Source organism: Sander vitreus, chromosome 13, assembly GCF_031162955.1.
Source record: "Sander vitreus isolate 19-12246 chromosome 13, sanVit1, whole genome shotgun sequence".
NCBI classification, from domain to species: Eukaryota; Metazoa; Chordata; class Actinopteri; order Perciformes; family Percidae; genus Sander; species Sander vitreus.
Genome location: NC_135867.1, coordinates 2,741,513 through 2,763,934, shown reverse-complemented (window position 1 = coordinate 2,763,934; position 22,422 = coordinate 2,741,513). Strand labels below are relative to the sequence as shown.

The 22,422-nt window shown below is 41.8% G+C and overlaps 1 protein-coding gene across 2 annotated transcripts in view; it reads right to left on the bottom strand.

The window, feature by feature from the left end:
* Nucleotides 1–5,415: 5,415 nt before the first annotated feature.
* sgcd (sarcoglycan, delta (dystrophin-associated glycoprotein)) overlaps nucleotides 5,416–22,422 on the bottom strand; it is a 176,479-nt gene continuing 159,472 nt past the window's right edge. For both annotated transcript variants that reach the window (XM_078265891.1, XM_078265890.1), the window contains exons 7-8: nucleotides 18,966–19,089; nucleotides 5,416–7,323 (exon numbers count right to left, since the gene is read on the bottom strand). In XM_078265891.1, the coding sequence (XP_078122017.1) occupies nucleotides 7,138–7,323; nucleotides 18,966–19,089 (310 nt within the window). In that variant the 3' untranslated portion in view covers nucleotides 5,416–7,137. The remainder of the gene's footprint in view (nucleotides 7,324–18,965; nucleotides 19,090–22,422) is intronic.

Here is a 22,422-nt window from a genome sequence, read left to right as displayed (position 1 = left end):
TTAAATGACTTTTTTTTTTTTCTCCTTCAATTAATTTATTGAAAGCATTTGACATTGGCATTAACATGTTTTAATTATGTAAAGACATGTTCAAGGAGTTCAGATAGAGCCTGTATCAGGGCCATATATTTTATCAATGTGTTATATGTCACTGTTTTTGGTAGCCTACTGTACTTAAAAGGCCAGTATGTACTTTATTTTCTTTATTCATTGAAGCCTCTATGTTTACAGGCTTGTGGTGATGTGCAATGTGCTATAGTATATATTATTGCCACAAAAAATCTATGTTTGGTACTGCCAATTTGTTTTGTTTCGTCATGGTTCATGTGTGCAATAAACATTACACTTTATCATTACAAAAATCATGGCAGAGAATCGTGATATCAATTCTAAGCTAAAGAATTGTGATTCATATTTTTCCCTGAATCGTGCAGGCCTAGTGCCGATACACTCTGGTCTTGGTGATGACTTGGTCTTGGTTTAGGTGGTCTTGACTACAACGCTGCTGTGTTTGGCGAAATATGGTAGGTCATTTTTTTCCTTGACAAATTATTGACTTGGCAGATTAGCACGAGATTAAGATCACAGACAACCTCCACAGTTATTACAAATTACTAGAGGTCCACAGGAAACACTAGTCCCGTGCGAATAGGGTTTATAAGCCTCATCTACCGGCGAGTTTTTCTACTTCACGTTCTGCGTCACGAAATGAAGAAACGTAACAAATGTACTATTTTAACCATGATCGTTATCAACCTATGTGGTCGTATGGTTCGGAGGACTTGTTGGCTAAATGAAATAACATCGTGGCTAATTATCCATACAGGTGAATGCACTGTTAGCCTAGGGTACACACAAACAAATAATCATTGTACTGTATCATCATAAATGATAAAATGCTCATATTAATTTAGATAAGGCTGAAAAGAGTAGAGAGGTTTGAGGCCAGGACTTGTCTTGTCATGTCTCTACTGAAGAAAGCTGAACCCTCAGAAAGAACAGATTCCATGAAGAGGTCTGCAGTGACAAAGGTTTACTGTTCAGTCCGTAGAATCAGGGAGGATCCAATGACTACTGCAATCAATGTGAACAACGCCTTTTATTTTGGCATCTTTGAAAACTACTCCATGAACGGCAGTTTCAGACTGAAGAATGAAGAAAAATGTCAATATTCAGCACGGATGTTAGGAAGGAGCGTGAACACATGGGGCTGCAATACAGAATGTTATCAGGGCAATATTATTAACTGATCAGCAACATCATCCACTGGGTGATGTAATGTCATTTTATTTGTATAACAGGGACAATGCACAATTAAACATTAACCTTGTATAAGAACAAGGAGAGAGGCATTGTACCAGGTCGCAGCACAGTTGCTATTTTCCGCCTGTAGTCCCTGGGCAGGACAGTAAAACAATAAATATTCAATGCACATGTACAAAAGTACAAAACATAAGAATCATCAGGCCAGATCAGTGCCATCATCTGATCTAAATAGCCTTTAGATTACTTTGACTCCAAAATGTGTGCATGATGCACAGATATGCCAAAGTTATGGTTTACTTTCTCAAAACTTTTTAGTCCGATTGATAATACTGCTTATGATCTGATCATTGGTCTGATGATTGATTCTTTTGTTTTTCAGTAAGTGGATTTCTGTTGCCCGTTTGCTGTATTGATCCGATCATTGAAACTCATGTGCAACCCTGTGTGTCACGTCCTTTCTCTGCTTCCCTTTGCTTTTGGTTTCTGTGTTTGCTTCTCTGAAAATCATTCAACACGTTCAGTGGAGCAGGAGAACAAAACAAAAAGCTCACTTGCAGTAGCACAAATGTACACACACACGCGCACACACACACGGCACACTTGGAGAGAATGCAAAGACCTCGGGCCCAACAGAACATCAACAACATCAAAACCAAAGAAAAAAAAGCAGGTTTGTGTTTGTGTGAAACATCTGAGCGGGAGAGAAGAGTACAGGAAGGAGAAGGCGTAAAAACAAAAAAACAGCTTGTTCTCCACAGGCGAACATTGTATACATTGCTGTACATGCTAACTCAAAAACTCCTTTGACATTTTGCTGTTGTTGCCCTTTTAGTACAAAAACACATACCGATGTACATTATAAAAAAAAGGCTTTCCTTTTGGCAAAAGAGCAGTGTTTCTCTTTTGTCGGCGTGTATCGTCTGATGCACACCGACACGGTTATGTATACATTATTTACAAATACAACCGTATAAAAAAAAAAAAAAAAGTGTTTCGCTTGTGTACATGTATTCCAAAAACAAATCCATCAGATAGGTTCAATTTTGTTGTGAAATATTTCCGAAAGTCCTTTAATATACAGCGACAGAGAAGCTGAGAGACAGCGAGAAGGTTGGTACACCTGACTCTTAAAAAGGATGTGACACTTTAAACAACATACAAGCTATAAATAACTGTTATGCGCTACTATGACTGAGAGTTCAGGAGTTATCACAAGCCGCTGTGTCAAAAGGTCTAGTTTCTTCTGGGTGTTGTCACGCAAGATCTTTACGTCTTTACATGCTAAGTTATTGCATCTTAAAAAGGTCAAAATCTGGTGTCTGGTGATATAGAACATCAGTTTCAATGCCTTGCATTTTGTCCTATTAATACGCCAATGTTGACTGATGCTTCCATGTACACAATTCGATTTGACTTTCGATTAAATTTTTTTGTCAACAGGGACGGCAATTCCACAATAACAGCCACTAGATGTCAAAAGAGTACTTTGCAATAGTTTGACTTTCTCAAAGTTTACAAAGTGCAATTGAATGCACTACTGGTTTAACAAGGTGCAACAGAATGCACCGTGGAGTCCAGTCGGAGCCCACATGCTTTACCTTTGTTATTTGTTTCCATAACTCACAAGGAAGGCTAAATGTTGCCACACCGGTGACATTAGGGAAGCAGGATTTTCCAGTTCTGTTGTTTCTCTGTCATCTCCGACTCTGGCAGTGGCCATGGTTTCTGTAAAAGTCAAGCTGCAGGCTACCAGTAAGCTACCTTTTCCCTGTGTCTTTAGCTGCATGCTACCTGCCAGTAAACTACGCTGTGTCGGTTTTTTTTTCTTTCTTGGGCGTACGATCCTGCTTTTGAATTTGTGACATCCCTACTTCCATGCCATTGGCAGCAACTCTACCTTAAAAGGAACCATAAAATAATAGTCTAGCATTACCAGACCTTCCTCCACAGCGCTGCGGAGGAGGGTCTGGCTAGTCCACACAGCATTCTGGGATGGGAGAAAAACGTGCTCTGGTTTATTGGTATTTCTTTAAACCAATCACAATCGTCTGGGCAGCGCTAAGCGCCGGACGGAGCCACGGTGCCTCTGCAAAATAGACTCTGGAAGGAACTTGTTTTGGTGGAACGTGTACACTCAAAAGTTGTTTTAGTCGTGCAACAGAAAACTCCGATTGGACAGATAGTCTAGCTAGCTGTCTGGATTTACCCTGCAGAGATCTGAGGAGCAGTTAACCACAATTAAAGCAAAGGCGACGGACATCCGGCTGAAATGAATGACATCCGGTGGAATTTCCGGCCGCAAGAGAGCAATCCCGGAAGTGGAACGTCGTGGATATAGACTATAAAATATTAATCATGTTCTATTTGTCAAAGGCAGATACTGTAGGGAAAATGCTGTCACTGAATGTTTTGCTGATACGTTCGGTATGAACAGTACAACTTTGCAGATATGTTCATTCGAAACGTTTCCATATTGGGTGCTGCAAATTCAACTCCATCGCCAGACAAAAACGTTGATGTTGGACGGTTGTGCAAAACATTTAATGATGACGCACTTTTACGTCCACTTCCAAACATTTTTAAAGAATGTTTATAGAGCAAGAAAGCAGTGATTCATTGGTATGGTACTGCATAAAAATAAAATAAACAATTGGCATTGTCAAATTGGTCTCCACCTAAAACACAGTCAATGAATAAACATGCTTTTAACGTTTTAAGACACCAGATTCGAACCGGTTGAAAAACATAAAGATCTTATCGAGTTGGAGAAACGTATTGATTTTGGCCAAGCGGTCTGCGATAAGCAGTGGAAATCAGACCCATCAGGGCCGTAATCTGTCTGTTAAACTCCACAGGATCACATGTTCCTCACTGAAAACATTAACAGAAAAACATACATGTTTATACACAGAATATTTGATCAATAAAAGCAAAGTAACAAGAGCGTCATCCCGAACTGGGGAAGCTTAAGTGGTAAATAAAACTAACCATCCTTTAGGGGGTGCGGCTGAAGGTCTTTGCATTCACAACGGAGGGAGAGATTTGTGATTGGGATGAAACGGAACTGAAATCAGAGATTACCTGTTGATGCCAAAGAAAGTCTGTGTGATGTGCTTCTTCTTGCCACAAGTGCATGGACATAAGGCACAGGCACAGTTCCCCTCTTTCAACAGAGTGGCTCGCATTAGTTTGTTTGTCCCAGTGCAAGAAACAAGTAGGGTGACCACCACCAAAGTCTCCAGCAGCTAACATTGGACATTCATGACACATGTCCTGTGTTTGTGTGATTTAAAAGGTAAGAGCTATAACAGGATGTTGAGTTGTCTTTATAATTGTCTTCATTCTCAGAGTGGTAGGAGGGAGATGCTGTTCTAGACAGGACATGGGACAGAATGTATGCAGGCAAAACAGAACACTGACAGTCATTATGTGAAATGAAAACACCTTTCTATTCAGTTTAAAATCAAAATATTACATCTAACAGACCAGTGGCGGAGGGTTGTGTGGCAGAACTTGTGCCATGTTCACATCCTATCAACATCTCTGTTGGACACGGACAATCAGGTGCTTAACGATCAAACATCCAAATTCAGTGAGAGAGATAGTTTAACACTTTCTAAACACATAATCACATAATTACCGTTATTGTACTGCTGCTCGCAGTGGGAAGCTAATTTGAATGGTTTTTCCCAGTTGGGTGACTATGATAGAACGTGAAGATGGCATGAGTCAGAGTTTGACATGATACACTTTGAACATATTGTAACAAAGACCAACTGAGCTGAATATTTTGTGGGCTAATTTACTTATATACAACTTCACTGCAATGTTAATTTAGAGCCTCAACGCAGAAAGACTTTGTGTCGGCCTTTTGAACTGAAATCAACTTTTCCCACTATCATAAGAATGATGTCGTCCACCCCCCGCAAAACCCGATTGTGGTTTATTTATTGTCACATAGGCACACTAACAGCACTTAACGCACATATAAAGCACATACACTTCTGAATCTGGTATGTGTTTTGACTGAAATGGCAGTTTATAAAACATCTACTTTAGAAAAAAAATCCAAGTCCCGTAGATTGTATTGAGAGAGCTGGAAACTGCGCCGCCCGTCAGCCTTGCTGCCCAGAGACTTTTTTCAAGTTCTCCCAGAGGCCAGTCGCGGTACAGTTTCAATCCATGGTGTTACAGGGTTTCCCCCAGAAAAGTTGTTTAGCCCGGTGCAAGTGTGGCTGGAGCCAGTCACAGACGCATGGCAGCATTAATATAGAGCCCAATAGTTTCTGTGACAAAAGAATCATGGACGGAATCGTCAAATAGAGAATTTAAAAAAGCTATAAGACAGACTTCATAGAGCCTCACATTAAGTCAGTGCTAAAAGCTGACTGGAGATTTGAAAATATCACTACCTCTAAGTTTCTAACTGAGCCGCCCCACTGTAACTAGTTTAAAAAAACGTCTTAAAAATACATTTAAATCCCCCCCCCCCCCCAATAGCTTAGGGCTGGTGGGGGGGGCAACATAGGCCCGGTGGGCCACCTGGCTTGCAATACACTGGGGGAAACACTGTGTTATATAGGTAAAACTTTCCCAGAGCCTATAAAAGCGTGACATCATCCCATATGCATATGGGCTGAGTGGGACTGTAAACTGAAAGCCTTTTTCTTTTGTTTTTTTTGTATGCTAGCCATGCAAATGAATGGGTGCTATTTTGGAGTCCGGTATCCAATTCTTATAATACATCCATGCCACGAGCTCATGTTCATTACACCATCTCCTCACCCAATTGATATTAGGAATAGCCGTAATTAAGTGCTCATAGAATGCCTATGGGGCGTTAAAATGCCTTGTGAACAACAGGGAAAGCATAAATCCTTTAATCATCTCAGCTGTGGTATAGGAGAAGATGAGGAAAAAGAGAAGAAGAACGGAGGGGAGGGGGCGGGGTCTTTTGCCATAGGTGATCACCCCAGTGATTCTGGTACTGAAATGCTCTTGAGGGACAAATGGACTAGATCAATGTCTCTTCTAGTAAGTCTGGAGATTTTCCAAGTTTCAACTAGGAGCAAAGTGTGTGTGTGTGTGTGTGTGTGTGTGTGCGTGCGCGTTAAAATATGTATACTGTGTGAATGTATGTCTATAAGCTAGTGTGTGCATCTGTATGTGTGTACGCTGTTGATACATAGCAGTGTCATGTATGTTAGAGTAAGACCAATAGATTTCAAATCCTGTCCTTTTGTTAAATATATGAGCCAGTCAGTGTCCTACTGCATATCCCCACTATGATGGAGATTCCTTTCTGACCTCGGTTGTATTAAAAACTTGTTAAAACCTGCGATGAAACACATATATTCTTTCTTTCTTTTATTGATGTAATTAAGTTCAAAAGCCTAACAACTGCTGCACTGTATGTATAAAGAGCTTAGAGAGATGTGTATGACAATCGGTGGAGAGTTTTAGTGTCCCAGGGATGCTCTAAATGCTGATTTCAAAGGCTTTTCAACTCTCAAACATATAAAATCAAGGGAGAAAATATCTTTTAGCATTGAAATATTGGCACAGAAGATCCACTGTCAGCAGCTTCAATTAAAAAATGTTCAGTATTGGCCTGTTAAAACATATCGGTTGAGACTAAATATCAGTCTGAGTGTTTGTGACTGCAAAGTGTACACACCAGTGTGTCTGTATAGTTACAGTATCTATGATTGTTTATATTTCGATCAGCTCTGGCAGTCTTTGTATGCAGTGTCTGTCTGTGTTTGCTGTTTATCAGTCCTGGAGGCAGGCGATATGGGTACATCTGTCTGTGTTATGCCCGTCTTTCTTTCAGGATACCTGTGTGTTTATTCATATTTGCATGTATCAGTCCTAGAGGCAGACACTGTTCTTGATCTGGCAGGTGGATCCGGTGCCGGCCTGGGACAGGAAAAGCCTCCCGTTGGGGCAAACGCAAACCTCGTAGACAGTCTGCCTGTTCCCAGAGGATGAGGAGCTGGTGGAGGCCTTCCCCTCGGGCAGCCGCATCAGGCGAATCCTCCGAGCATCCAGAGAGATCTGAGGAGAGGGAGAGAACACTGGTGAGATTGGAATTCTAGTTTATCCATCCGTCCGTCCATCTATCTATCTCTATATCCATCCATCCATCTATTTATATCCATCCATCCATCCGTCCGTCCGTCCATCTATCTATCTATCTATCAATCCGTCTATCCATCTTTCTATCTACCAATATCCATCCATCTATATCCATCCATATATCTATCTATCTATCTATCCATCCATCTATCTATCTATCTATCTATCTATCTATCTATCTATCTATCTATCTATCTATCTATCTATCTATATCCATCCATCTATCTACATTCATCTATCTATCTATCCATCTATCCATCCATCATCCATCTATCCATCTATCTATCCATCCATTCATCTATCCATCTATCTATCTATCTATCTATCTATCTATCTATCTATCTATCTATCTATCTGTCCGTCTGTCCGTCTATCTATCTATCTATCTATCTATCTATCTATCTATCTATCTATCTATCTATCTATCTATCTATCTATCCATTCATCCATCCATCCATCCATCCATCCATCCATATCCGTCGATCCATTTCCATCCATCCGGTTTTTCTATTAGTGATGAGCATGTCTTTCAATTGTTTTAATTTCATTGTTTTTCTTCTTTTAGCTAGCTGTTTCGCCCTCTCACGGCAGTGAGCGCGAGGATTTCGGATTGAGCGCAGGAGCAGATTTTTTTAATTTTTAGATTTGGATCTTTTCTCCTGCTTCAATTTCGCTCTGGCACCGCTAACTCCATAAGTTTGAAGCATGCCCGAGTCCGTCTCTGTGTTACTGCAGCACAGTACATGCAGAGGAATGGCGCCTACCCTCCCTCTCCATGCCGCTAGTGTCTGTCATCCGGCGGACTTTATGCTGGCAGAGCACAATCTATAGATAGCACACATGTAGTATTCCTTTAATTATGGATCTACTGACATGAGCAAAATATTTGGTTTTCCACATGATTACTTAAAGGTGCAGTAGGTAAGACTTATAAAACTACCTTTCTGTCATATTTGCTGAAACTGACCCTATGTTCCAGTAGAACTACATGAAGCAGGTCATTAAAAAATAATCCAGCTCCTCTGGCTCCACCTACAGCCTGTAGTGGGATTTGCAAAAATCCACAGCTCCCTGTTCAGATGCACCAATCAGGGCCAGGGGGGGTGGCCCTCATTTATTCTCCCTTGTGGGGGGAGGGGACCGTTAGGAGACCGTTTTGGGCTTTAGCGTAAGCGGAGAGGGACTGAGAAGTTGTCGATGTTCAAATTTTTTGGCTAAGTCCTGGATCTTCGCAGTCCTACCTACGGCACCTTTAAGTAACATAGGCTTAGATTTTAATGTCAAACCTAGTTACACCCATTTAGCCCATTGTTACCACTTAGCTCTTAGTCTATATCCACCATCTTCCACTTCAGGGATTGCCCCGTTGCCGACGGAAATTCCGCCGTATGTGCTTTTTTTCAACTGGATGTCCGTCACCTTCCGCTTTCTTTGTGGTGTAATTCTAAACTCTGGTGGATTTCTGAGGACTACTACTACTACCAAAACAAGTTCTTTCCCGAGGATATTTTGCAGAGGCTCCGTGCAGTGCTTAGCGCCGCCCAAGACGATGGTTTAAAGTGATTGGTTTAAAGAAATGCCAATAAACCAAATTTTTCTCCCATCCTGGAATGCTGCGTGGACTAGCCAGACCCTCCTCCGCAGCGCTGTAGAGGACGGTCTGCAAAGCGAGACTAGTTAGCTCTATATGAACGCAGTCCTGCAGTCTTCCCCAAGTCACCTTGCAGCAACTTTAAAATCTCTTCCTTTTTCCACATTTTCAGTTATAATGGGTTCAGAGAGTCTGATATTATAGGTTGAAGTTTAGACTTCCACGTTGCATTAATGTGACTTTATACACGTCATCCACTTGCTGTTTAAAGGACAAGTCTAAGTTAAGTAGTTTTTTGTTGGCTGATGGTGAATTAAGGTGGACCAAGGCCAGCTAAACTGGACTGTTCTGTTGATGGTCGTCTGGCAGAAAACCAGCTACAGCTTACCTCATCTTTAATCTCCCTAAAATGCCCCACGTCACTCCTCCATAAACGTCTTCATGTCCTGCCTCTACCTATTTATTTCACAACCCCAAATCCTGTACAGCAGACAGTGTTGGAAGAAGTATTCAGATCCTTTACTTAAGTAAAAGTACTAATACCACACTGTGAAAATACTCTGTTACAAGTAAAAGTCCTGCATTGAAAAGGTTACTTAAGTAAAAGTATGTAAGTATCATCAGGAAAATGTACTTAAAGTATTCAAAAGATTTTAGAAAGTGTAAAGGATCCAAACAGTTGTGTGTTTAATGGTCTAATCATGTCAGCTGGACTTGTAGGCTGTTATATTGTTGGCTACTTTCATTTATAATAAAACATCAGATTTTATAAACGTGTTTTGTGTGCAAAAATCTTAATGTGTAAAGTAACTAGTAACTAAAGCTGTCAGATGAATGTAGTGGAGTAAAAAGTACAATATTTCTCTCTGAAATGTAGCGGAGTAGAAGTAGAAAGTGGCATGAAAAGAAAAGACTCAAGTAAAGAACAAGTACCTCAACATTTGGACTCAACCCTTACAATACGGTTTCCATGCTTTGAAAATGCTTACTCATATATTTATTGACTGGGATGACTGTGAACGAGTGTATGTTATAGTGTACTTTTATATTCAGGTACGGCACAGCAAATTTTGTTGTACACAAGCTTGTGCAATGACAATAGAGTCTAAGCAGTCTAAGTACAGTACATGTACATTAGTTACATTCCACTACTGATAGTAGACCTTCTCACATTCAGGATCCTCACTCTTATCTCATTCTTTATAGGCTAAAAACTCTTCTTTTTCCCTTTTGTCTTTACCTCAGCTCACCCCCGCGGAATCAGATGTCTCTTCTCATCTCTTCACTCTAATTGCTCTCAAAGCAAATCTCCTCACCCGGTCTCCATAGCTTAGCTTTTGTTTTTCTTCCCAGAACTTCTACCTCACGGGATTCGACTTGCACAAATGGCTCTTTACACCTGGGCACTCCACATTGTCGGTTGCATAGAATGTTAAATGGGGTTTAGGGTATTGAACTCTAGCGGCATCTACCCAGATATGTACCAGATCAATCAGCAAGTTACACCTAATGCTTACCATTTAAAAAAAGCTACAGTCTGACACCATCTCACATCTAAAGACAATTATCTCACATCTAATGTTAAAGACTGGGGATCTGGCAGGGTCACACATTGCAAGACTACAACTAGATTTGTTTTGAATAATTTAACCAAGCTAGCTAGCTACCGCTAGCGTTAGCTGGTAACTTAAAGAAACACGCCGACTTATAAGGACTTTAGCTTATTCCCCGTATCCCCCCAGAGTTAGATAAGTCCAGACATACCCTTCTCATCTCCGTGCGTGTCGTAACTCTGTCTGACGCACCCACTGCTAGCCTAGCTTAGCACAGATCCTGGAGGTAACCGGCTCCATCTAGCACCGTTGTTACTTTCTGCTCCTCACCACGGGGCTTCTCAGGTGCTGCTAGCAAATCACTCCGCCTAAGTAGCAGTGCTTCGCCTTCTGAGAATATAGTTCCCAATATGTATACGGTTAGAAGATGGCTGTGTCTCATGTGACCTTGTTATTTGTACACCCTTTGACTATACCAATCACAACATGTAAATAGGAACATGTTGGCGTTATTTTGTCACTTATTGGGAGCAGTAGGCTAGTTGGAACCGGTTACCTCCAGGATCTGTGCTAAGCTAGGCTAGCAGTGGGTGCGTCAGACAGAGTTACAACACGCATGGAGATGAGAAGGGTATGTATGGACTTCTCTAACTCTGGGGGATACGGGGAATAAGCTAAAGTCCCAATAAGTCGGCGTGTTCCTTTAAGGGAGAGTTTGCAGATTTTCTGTTCCACCGTACATTGAGATGAATGGCGGCAGTACCCGGAGGTCTGCGTTTATCCGACGGTAAAACTTACGATAATATTGTACACGTTTGATGTTGTTGGAATCATTTGTCGGGAAAAAGACTGACTGGGACTAAGTTTTATGACCACCTTACACCAAACGATTGAGACGACGGCCAGGAGCGCCCCGACTCTAGCAAGACTCTCATGATTTCATTCCGATATTGTAAATTAGTCTTCGACAGTGGAATCACTAGAAACGTCGTTTTGTGTAAAGTGGCCATACATTGTTATATTTTAAAACATTTTGGTGACAAAGAGAATAGTTTGTCTGAAAAACCCTTTCCTGCTAAAAACTGAGCATAACAACAACAAACAACAAAACATACAAAAGTTTACTGTCTGATTCCCAGGTCATTCCTTTTGTCTCCCGAGGAATAAAAAAAGAGCCAGAAATGGCAGAAGATTCTACTCATTCACTCGTTTTACTCCCTCCAACCCCCACATTGATTGGAACAAACTGCCTTTCTGGCTCTGCACAGGCACGAACCAGTGCTGCATGAATCCCATCTCCCTGTCCTCTCTTCCCCTCCTCCCTACTGGCCTCCCGGGGCTCGTACAGGGCCGGTGTCTCACCGGCCGAGGAGAGGAGAGGATGAGCTCTCCAGCAATAAAGGAGCTAAAGGAGCCATTACCAGGCGCCGCCGGGAGGCATCGCCATCAAATGACCTGGAACACTTTTAAAGCAGAGTCTCAGCTGACTTCTTCAGACAGCTGCTGTTGAACAAATCTTTTCACCACGAGGGGCAGACAGTGTGAAACACTGGGAGAACCAGTGTGTGTGTGTGTGTGTGTGTGTGTGTGTGTGTGCGTGGCTGGATTATGTCCATGTGTGTGTAAAGCTGAGCGTGTGATTGTGCACTCAAGAAGGGCAAAAGTACATGTCAAGTCAACTTCATTGCCAAGTCTCTCAAAATGTAAATGAGGCAAGGCTCATTGTTGTTAGTTTTTACAGATTTTCACTGACAAATACCCCCGATTTCTTTTTTTTGACTTTTCTTGTAGTTTTCTCTTACCAATATCCCGCTACACTTTGCCTCTGCATTGTTCCCAGTGCACTAGTCTATATCCTTCGCGTTCCACTTCCGGGATTGCTCCGGTGCTGCAGGAAATTCCTCCGGATGCATGTATTTTCAGTTTCCTTCCGCTTTCTTTGTGTTGGAATTTTAAATTCGGTGGATTTCTGAGGACTATGGTTAACTGCTCCTCAGATCTCTGCAGGGTAAATCCAGACAGCTAGCTAGACTATCTGTCCAATCTGAGTTTTCTGTTGCACGACTTAAACAACTTTTGAACGTACACATGTTCCACCAAAACAAGTTCCTCCCCGAGGCTATTTTCTCCCATCCCGGAATACTGTGTGGACTAGCCAGACCTTCCTCCACAGCGCTGTGAAGGAGGGTCTGGCAAAGCGAGGCAATGGCACTATGAGTGGCTCCAGGAATATCACTGTCTATACGAGTCTGTGTGTGAGTCTATTTCTGTGTCTGCCTGTGTGATTTGTGGGTGTCTAATGACCAAAGCCACTCTGTAATTGCGGTGGCGGTGCCAAGCAGGTCCTGAGGAGAGAGAGAGAGATAGTGTGTGTGTGTGTGTGTGTGTGTGTGTGTGTGTGTGTGTGAGAGAGAGAACCGAGGTTTGACAAATGGACATTTGCAACACTAATGGAGTGTGAGAACGTGATTTTAATTATATGAATTGACCAATCGAGAGTTCAGCCGCCTTACTCTCGACCACACACCCGTGAAAAATGCAGAAAGATGTGGAGTGTGTGTGTGTGTGTGTGTGTGTGTGTGTGTGTGTGTGGGGGGGGACGTGGCTTCAGACTCTGACTGTGGGTATTTTTTTTTTTTATTGGACCCAACTGAATCCGAGGGCACCTTCCAGAAGCAGTCTCTCTCTCTCTCTCCTCGTCCAACTCACAGCAGTGTCCTAATGTACGAAAGTGTTTTTGTGGGAAACTTTTAAACACTGTATTCCTCTAATCCTCCTTCGCTGATACGAAAAGATCTGACATGACACGACTGGTGCAACCTGATAAAAAAATTAAATCCTTTTTTATCAGCGATGCCGACCGCCATGAATGTGAGGACTGATGTGTGTAACCAATGGGGGAATGGTTGGAGGAATTTAGGAGCGGGGGGAAAGAAGCAGCATGAGGATGAGGAGTGGATCAGGGAAAAAAGATGGTAAATGAGCAAAGAAAGACAAAAAGAGGAGAGAGGAAGGAAGATTAGGCCTGTTAATTGTACGTAACCAGCCGTCTGTGGGAATTTCTGAGTTCTCCTTGAGTTTGACATATGTGCTATACATGTTCATAGCAACAAAAATGACAAGGGGGGGATACATTTGAAAAAAAAAGGGTTTTATGATAAAGAGGCATGGTTTACTTCATAGGCAGTGTATTTGTGTTTTTACATTATCTGGGTCACATGACAATGGTATATAACCAAAATATGTATCCTGGGATTTATTTAAAACTTTAACTAAATGAATAAATGTTTTTTAAATTTGACTGAAAGAGACATTTGCAATTATTTCAGAGAAAATTAATTGTACAGCAAAATTTGGAATTGTTACAGCGCTATGGACGATGGGGAAAGGACAGGAAACTGGAAAAGACGGATGGAAAAGAAAAAAAGTACGTTAAAGCTACATTAACATTGCTACGTTTTGGTTTTTAAGCGGAGTTTTGAGCCAAAAGCATCTCCGCTCACACCAGTGTCTTTTGCTCCAGTAGAGGAACTAATCTCCGTTTAAACTAACACGGCCAAACCAAAATATCTCATCAACATTCTCGTGTACTGAGCATAAACAGGAGGCAGCGTGTGTACTCCGCCCATTGCTGGTAGTCGCCATGGTAATGTTAAAAGCTTAGTCTCAGAGAACGAGACGTCATGACCCAATCAGGTGGCGAAACATTGGCGTCAGTGTTGGTGTTGCCAAAGGTCTCCGTTTGAGGCCGTTGAGACTGGACAACAACCCCGCAGATTCCAAACCAAAGCGGGTCCAGAAGTGTTTTCAAATGTCTCCGGTTTAGGGGCTCGGAAACGCCAGAGCGGTGTGATATTCGTTTTTTTAAACCAAAACGTAGCAATGTAAATGTAACCTAAGTGTCTGAAAGACCCAAAGAGAACTGAATTTATGACTGAAAGGAGGACTGGAGGGGGTAAAAAGACAGAAAAACAATCAACTTCTGTTCTCTACTGTCCTGTTTGTGTGTGAGGCAGATTCTGGTGGACAGCCAGTATGTGGGAAAACTGCCAGCAGCCAATAAGCTACATGCTGGTCAATGTTGGCCGAGGGAGCTAACTATTGTTGGGATTGTTGTTGGCTAAAACTGAGTTTTGGACAGGAGAAATATTGAATTGAGATGGAGCCCCTTCCGCCAGTATGGCGGGAGGACAAAAAAAGTTAATTTCTCAGCTTGCCAGTTCGCTGAGTGGGAGGTTCAGTCTTTGTGCAGAAAGCACGTTTGAAGTAAGAGGACTGCATTTAAAACTATAGTGCGTAGTTTCTGTCGCCCCCATGAGGAATTCTAAGTAATGACAACAAAACTGTCGGTGTGTCCACATCATACAAGCCTTCCGTGATTGCGCATCATTATGAGAGGTCATTATCTTCACTCGAGCTTCTGTGCGAGAAATTTGCCGGATGCCCCAATCTTCTGAACATAGTCACACTGAGAAATACAGAGAGAGTTGTGTGGAGCTGATAGTCTTAATTAACTTTGTAGCAGCTCATTTGGCAATGGCTTGAATGTAACGGACGTTCAATAATATCAAAAAGTTACGCACTAGATATCTTCAACATACAGTATGTCATAGGACACATTGGACTCCTCAGAAGAGATACATCTCTAAAGTCATTCCTACTCCCTATTGCACGTTCTGCCAACCTGAACAAACTGGAACTTTCCTGGACATGGTCTGGGAGTGTGAACAGGTGCATGAGTTCTGGAATAAAACAACATCAATAATATCTGATATGATAGGATGTCGACTTCCTACTGACCCAATTGTTTTGTCGCTTAATGACGACTCTAAATTACACCTACTTGGGAGACAGAAGAAAGTTTGGCTAGCCGGCTCAACCGCAACCAAGAAAATGATAGCTCAACGCAGACCCCCCCCTCCCACTCGCTTTGTATGAAACAGTAGTTGGCGTATTTTAGCGAGGAGAGTGACTAGGCAAGGTATGATTTCTGTTTTTGTTTTTGCTTATTTGTTTGTTTTTGTTTTCCTCGAGACCGCAGAGGGTGGGGGGTGGGAGATGGTTTTTGTTCTTGTTCAATTGTGTTTGTCTGTTCTGTATGTTCAAAAATATAAAAATAATAATAAAATGTATCTAAAAAAAAGAAATGTTACGCACTAAAGCTTTAATAAAGATTCTTTTTGTTTTTTAAGATAATTTTTGGGGCATTTTAGGCCTTTATTTATTAGACAGAGGGGGGAATGACATGCAGCAAAGGGCCACAGGTTGGAGTCGAACCCGCGGCCACTGCGTCAAGGAGTAAACCCACCAGGTGAGCTGCCCAGGCGCCCCAAAGAAAATTATTTTTGAAAGTTAATTTCCAAATTGAGGTGTTTTGCATGCTCATTGTGCTTCACTGCTTTAACAAACAACTTAATGAAGGGTTTGATTTAAGGACCATGTGGGCTACATTTTATTTTTAAAACCAGTGGTGTTAATTACACACTATGTAAAAATATGATTACATCCTTGAAAATGTTACTGTTCTGTATTTAAATGGCACGGCAGACGTTTTGAGTTGTCAAAGTAGTCAAAGTAAAGCTGTTATTAAAAATAGATAGATAGATAGATAGATAGATAGATAGATAGCACTTTATTGTCCGTGTACACGGAAATTTGTCTTGCAATGCAAGCTCCAACAATCACAACACAACAACCTAAAAACAAGAGCTAAAAACATAGAGGCATCAATAAAACATAAATAGATACTTAATTAACATGAGGGGGGCCCTGCCCTGCAAGAGTGGTCTTAAATGGCCTATAATAACTATATAGATAAAAGTAAAAATAGATCAAAGTAATAATAGGGGGGAACAATCACTTCTTTGCCCTCCTGTGTTGATTCAGCAGAGATATTGACAGAGGAACAAATTAGTGTTTATATCTGTTCTTTCTGCAGTCTGGGACCCTATAGTGCCTACCGGAGGGCAGGAGTTGGTACTCCCCATGCAACACATGGGAAGAGTCCTTGGAGTCTTTTGTCAGCCAGTCTGACGGTGTGCAATACGTGGCTTTCAGTGAACGCGTTCTCCACTAAACGTCCCACCAATTTGGAACAAATCCTCAGGAGCCGTAGAAAATATCAATAATGGCTATGTTCTATTCAAATGAAGCAGCTAAATGGAACTCTACTGTAAGTATTTTACAACTCTGACGATGTCAATATATCTTCCCTGAAAAAAAGCCTGTTAGTTAGGAGCTTTAGTAACTAAGTATCAGAGTTGGAAACTAACAAATTACAATTACCCACGTTGCTGTAATTGAGTAGTTTTTTTGTGTGTGCTTGTAGTTTTTAAAATAGTTTTTAAAATCTAACCCTAACCCTAATCTGCAAGTTACAAGCTAACAAACATCATGAACAAATACAAAATGCTAACTATACTTACAATTGTAATGCGTCTGCTAGCTTCCCATTTTGGTGCAGAACAGACTCCTCATCTAAGTCCAACCTGTTCTTACTCCCAACCCGTCAAATACTGACGCTTGGTCAGTGGCTCACAGCGTCAGATACTGACGCAAAAATCACCCTTTAGCGTCTGTATGAAACGCACCAGCGCTGTAAGATGACGTAGTATGAAGAGCGACAACGGTAGCGAGTACTATGAAAGACAGAAATGCCTCGTAAGGAAGTTGGTTGGGGTGGTGGATGGGTCAAACAACAAAGGACTTTCACCCAGAAGACCGTGGTTCGTGTCCTGTTCTTGTCCCGCGTGTCTCTGAAATGTTCATTTTATAACTCCACCCACCATCTTTTCCTAAACCTAACTGTCATTAGGTTCTTGTGCCGCATGTCACTTAAACGTACGTCCCTTCCCAGAGCGTCATACAGTGACGCCAAGAGTCACGACCAAGCGCGTCTCAAACGACGCCAAAGGAGACTTTTTGTGTCAATAACAAACGCCAAAGGCACCTGACCAAGCGTCACTTTTTGACGGACTGGGAGTGAGAATGTGTTGTTGAGCCTGGATCTGACTAGTCTATATCCACTGCGTTCCACTTCGGGAATTGCTCCGGTGCCGCCGGAAATTTCGCCGGATGTCCGTTACCTTCCGCTCCTCAGATCTCTGCAGGGTAAATCCAGACAGCTAGCTAGACTATCTGTCCAATCTGAGTTTTCTGTTGCACGACTAAAACTACTTTTGTATGTACACAGCTACTTTGTATACATTTGTCTCTGTTCAGTCCCTCCAGAAAAACCCCGCGATGAAGCCATGATGAAACCGCAGTTTTTGCAAGTTCCCGCCAATTTTCGCAAGTTCCCGAAAAAAATTGCATAAATATCCCGCATATTCCATGACATTTTTTAAGAAAACGTGCCCCATAATCAAAGATTTTTGCCCGCAACAATCACAAAAAAACTGTTTTTTCTGGAGGGACTGTCTGTTTCTGTATTTCTTATTTATTCTTATTACATTTTAATATGTTTGTTTGTATGTATGCACCAATCACCAAGGCAAATTCCACGTAGGGTGCCGTGCCAATAAACTCCTTTCTGATTGTGAAAACTGTGTGTGCATACCTACGGTAAGTATAGCAGGTCAAAGTTAAAGCAGGAAGTCGGAGTGCAAGCTTCGTTGGATGTTTACAACTGATAGTTTGGGTAATACTTTTACAATTTGCCTTCATTTTTCTTCCCAATAAATTGGCTAACTCGGGGGTTTGTTTCTACAGTAAACTGCAATTAACTTTAAAGTTTATGTTCTTGATTTGGTGCAGTCGTTGTCCTTTAAAAAGCCCCTTGTATGTTTTTTTCCTCCAGATTTTAATATACTATAGATGTTTCTTTATGTAATAGATGTATAAAATGCAAAAAAACACATTTCACTCCAAAGGAGCTTTCTCTCCAACAGACAGCACTTTTTCTCAACTGCCTAAAAATAGCTCACCCACATTCCTGTTTGAAATTCCTCAATTAGTGATGTCATTAATTGAGAACGCCAACCAAGTTTTTCATGACTTCCGAAACAAAAATACTTCCACTACGTCCCTAAAACAAACCAGACACCCAGGAGGAAAGTAAAAGGTTGTATACTATATTTGTTGCGTGTTACATTTCTACTGTTGAAACAAAAAAAAAAAAAATCCCCGCTCCATTTTTCATTTTCAGTTTCTGCTGGGTCCTTCTGCTTCTTCTTCTCCTTCAGGAAAACACGGCCACGTTGCATTGTGGTATACGGGAGTAAAATGTAGGGTACGACACACTATATGGTGCACTATGTTCGTGACGGGGAACGGTTTCGAACACAGCTAGTGTTTCAGGTGGAAGCACTGCAGCAGTAACATTAAAGCATGTAACCCTATTCTAGTAGAGCCCAAGAGTGTAATAGGGGCTCTTTAGACGGAGGAAAAAAGTTGATTTGCGCTATTGGTTGACACACCTCTCCATCTTTGGACTCCAGTCGCAGCTCGTTCCTGCAGATGGCCTGGATGTCTCCGGCCTCAGCCAGGATCTGGATGCCTTTAGGAGCCTCCATCAGTAGGGAGCGAGTGGGAGACTCCAGCCTGGAAACAGACAGAAGGCAGAAGAGCTCTGTTACGGATCGCAGTTTCTACTAAATCTTTGGCTGAGTAGGAATGCAAATTCTTAAAAACAAAAGATAAACAGCAAAATAAGAGAGAAGTTTCATTTGTGAATACACACACACACACACACACACACACACACACACACACACACACCGTTTGTTTTCTTTGTTATGATCCTCAGTAGAGAATTTGATCTTGTTCCATTTAGGTAAATTTGTGTCAAACAGCCTTAATTGGAATCTAACAAGGTCCTGTAAACTAAAGTCACGATTCTGAAGCAGCCTTTTTATTAGGCTTGCATTTAGCAATCTGTCATCCTGACACACTGATTTCTATCACTTTCACCAACAACAAAATAACACCTCCAGGTAATGAGGACCGACTCCACTGTTGTTTTTCACTGTTTAGCTTATGTTTTAGGGATATGAATAGACACACATTAGGGCTGCTCGATTATGAAAAAAAAAAATCATAATCACGAGTACTTAACACGATTATTGACTTTTGGAAAGATGTTGCAATTTTTGAATAATAAAAAACCCAGTGAAACAGTTTAACAAGTCAACAGTGAAAACACCTCGACCTGTGTGATTTCCCTTGATACTGTTCCCGTTAGAACTTTTTTCTCCCATTCAGAACACAAGAGTAAACCCTCCTGTTGTCCTCGGGTCAAATTTGAGTGGGAGTGGGAGTAGGATTTGGTATTCGGTTTCGGCAGAATCTTAACCAGTGGATTCGGTATTTGGCCAAACCCCAAAAATCTGGATTGGTTGCAGCCCTACAAAAGATACAACATGCAAGAACCCACCGCCATGAATGGAAAATAAAGTGAGTGGATCTGACACTACAGCCCACCTGCATTCTGCGGCTGCTTACAAAAGTTTGTACGAGGATTACAAATCAGCCCACTTCACATCTTGACAAAACCACTCGGAGCCACGAGCCGGTCCTTTACAGGAAGCAGCAAAGGTGTCAAAAACGCTTCAGTAGATCCAGACCTGCAGAGTAGGTCTCTGTAGACTTCCTGTCTTCCTGTCACCACCGCAGTTGTGGATAAAATGTGATATTTTCTCCACAGGGAAGCTTTCCATTGATATCACACACACTGTTTTCATCTGGAGGATTGTGAGCTTTTGTTGTGAGCGAGGAGCAGCTATTAAAGGCTCTGTTTACATGCACAGAGACAGTTGTCTCTGTGCATGTAAACCCGTGTTCTGGGGTCTAGGTAAGTATTATGTATATGTGTCACATGTTCATTTGGAGTACTCTGTTGATTGGTTTATTTATTGCAACTGGGATTCTCAGTCACAAGCTGGGAGCTGTAAAGAAGGATCAGCATGGAGAGAAGGGTTCTGGGGGTGTTTTCTTTCCCTATTGTAGCTACATTCCCAACACAGTAAAAAAACTAAAAAATATAGCAAGAAGTAGAAGAGTGGATGAACCCAACTATGTTATTTTTAATGCTGCGGCTGGTGTCATTCTCTGAATTTGCTCCTGGCAAGGTTCAATGAACAAAGTTGCCCAAGTGGTGACCTGAATTTCCCAGAGGATGAAGAGAGGCGAGCTGCAGTACACTAGTCTATATCGACGACGTTCCATTTATGGGATTGTTCCGGTGGAGGTTCCATCAGGTTCTCATTTTTGGCCGGATGTCCCTCACCTTCAGCTTTCTTTGCGTTGGCGTTCTAACCTCCGGTGGATTCATGAGGACTATGGTTAACTGCTCCTCAGATCTCTGCAGGGTAAATCCAGACAGCTAGCTAGACTATCTGTCCAATCGGAGTTTTCTGTTACACGGCTAAAACAACTTTTGCACGTACACATGTTCCACCAAAACAAGTTCCTTCCCGAGGCTATTTTGCAGAGGCACCGTTGCTCGGTCCAACACTTAGCGCCACCCAAGATGATTGTGATTGGTTGACAGAAATGCCAATAAACCATCTCCTATCCTATCCAGGAATGCTGAGTGGTCAGCCAGACCCTCCTCCGCAGTGCCTTGGAGTAAGGTCTGGCAATGCGAGACTAGCAGTAACTGGTTGCATGTTACAGTGGTAAAAAACTATAGCAAACCCAACTTCTATTTGTTAAGATCCTCTATGTGTTTGAGTTCAAACTCCTGTTACCTTGGAGGAAAATGCCAGGCTGGTAGTTTTCATTTTCATTTTCTCTGCCATACCATGAAGCACTTTGGTACATGCCACTTCATGGTGTGGTGAAAGACAAGAGGAGAAGAGGAAAAGAGATTCAACCATCTTTCCTTTATCCATTGTTTAAAGCCATGGATGCATAATAAGAACTGGATACAGCGTTGGAGGCAGATCCCCATTTATTCCTATGAGAGTTGCTCAGTGGAGCATAAAGCCTTTATGGAGCCAAAAATTAGCCGGATGATCAATGCTGCTTCTGCACTGTGCCTGAGACCTCCGCAAACCGAGACGGCTACTTCCGGTTTAGCGCTCTGCTAACTTGAATAGGGATTAAATGATTTAATCGTCTAGACTTTCCAAATGTTATCGGACTGAATGAATCAAATTCTGATAGTGAAATGCCTCATTTCGCCGGGGTTGCGATGCTCCAAAAGACTGATTTACAGACATCGCCTAACCATTTTAGGTCTATAGGAAAAAAGTATTTTTGGTCCAGAGGGCATCACGTCATGGCAGTTGCAATTCCACCATTGGCCGCAATGTTCAATTTGCTTCAAAGCTCAGCAGACATCCTGGAGGCCTGTTTAAACCTTCAATGTCTTTTTTTGCCTAATTAGCTAAAACTATGATAAAGCATACATTGTCGTACGTTGTCCTCTCAGACTGTGGTCAATTAAAAAAAAGTTGAATGTAATGAAGGAAGTAAACTGTACAATAAAGAATTAATCTAAATTGAAAAAAAATTGAAAAACAACCATTTCTTCGCTGTTTTCTGGCTTTTTGCTGGCAGGTTTCTCTATAGAGCCCCCCCTACAGCTTCAGAATAGATATTTGGCAGCTCCTATGTTTACTTGTGTCTGACTCCTCTCTCGGTCAGCCTGCCGTTTCCTCTTTCTCTGTTTCTCACGAGACGGGAGGTCTCAAGGCTGCAGCCATACCCGACTCGGCGCGCCAGAACTTCAGAGCTAAGGCGGACCTACAGATTAGGTGTCCCTAAAGAACCCGCATATCTAACAGTAGTTCCGCATTACATTAGATTCGGCATTACATTAATTAATTTGCACGCAAGTTTTATTTATTTTTATACCGTGTATTCTCAGTGTAAATTCATGCACCGAACCGTGACGCCCGTACCATTTTGGTTCAATAGGAATACATGTAC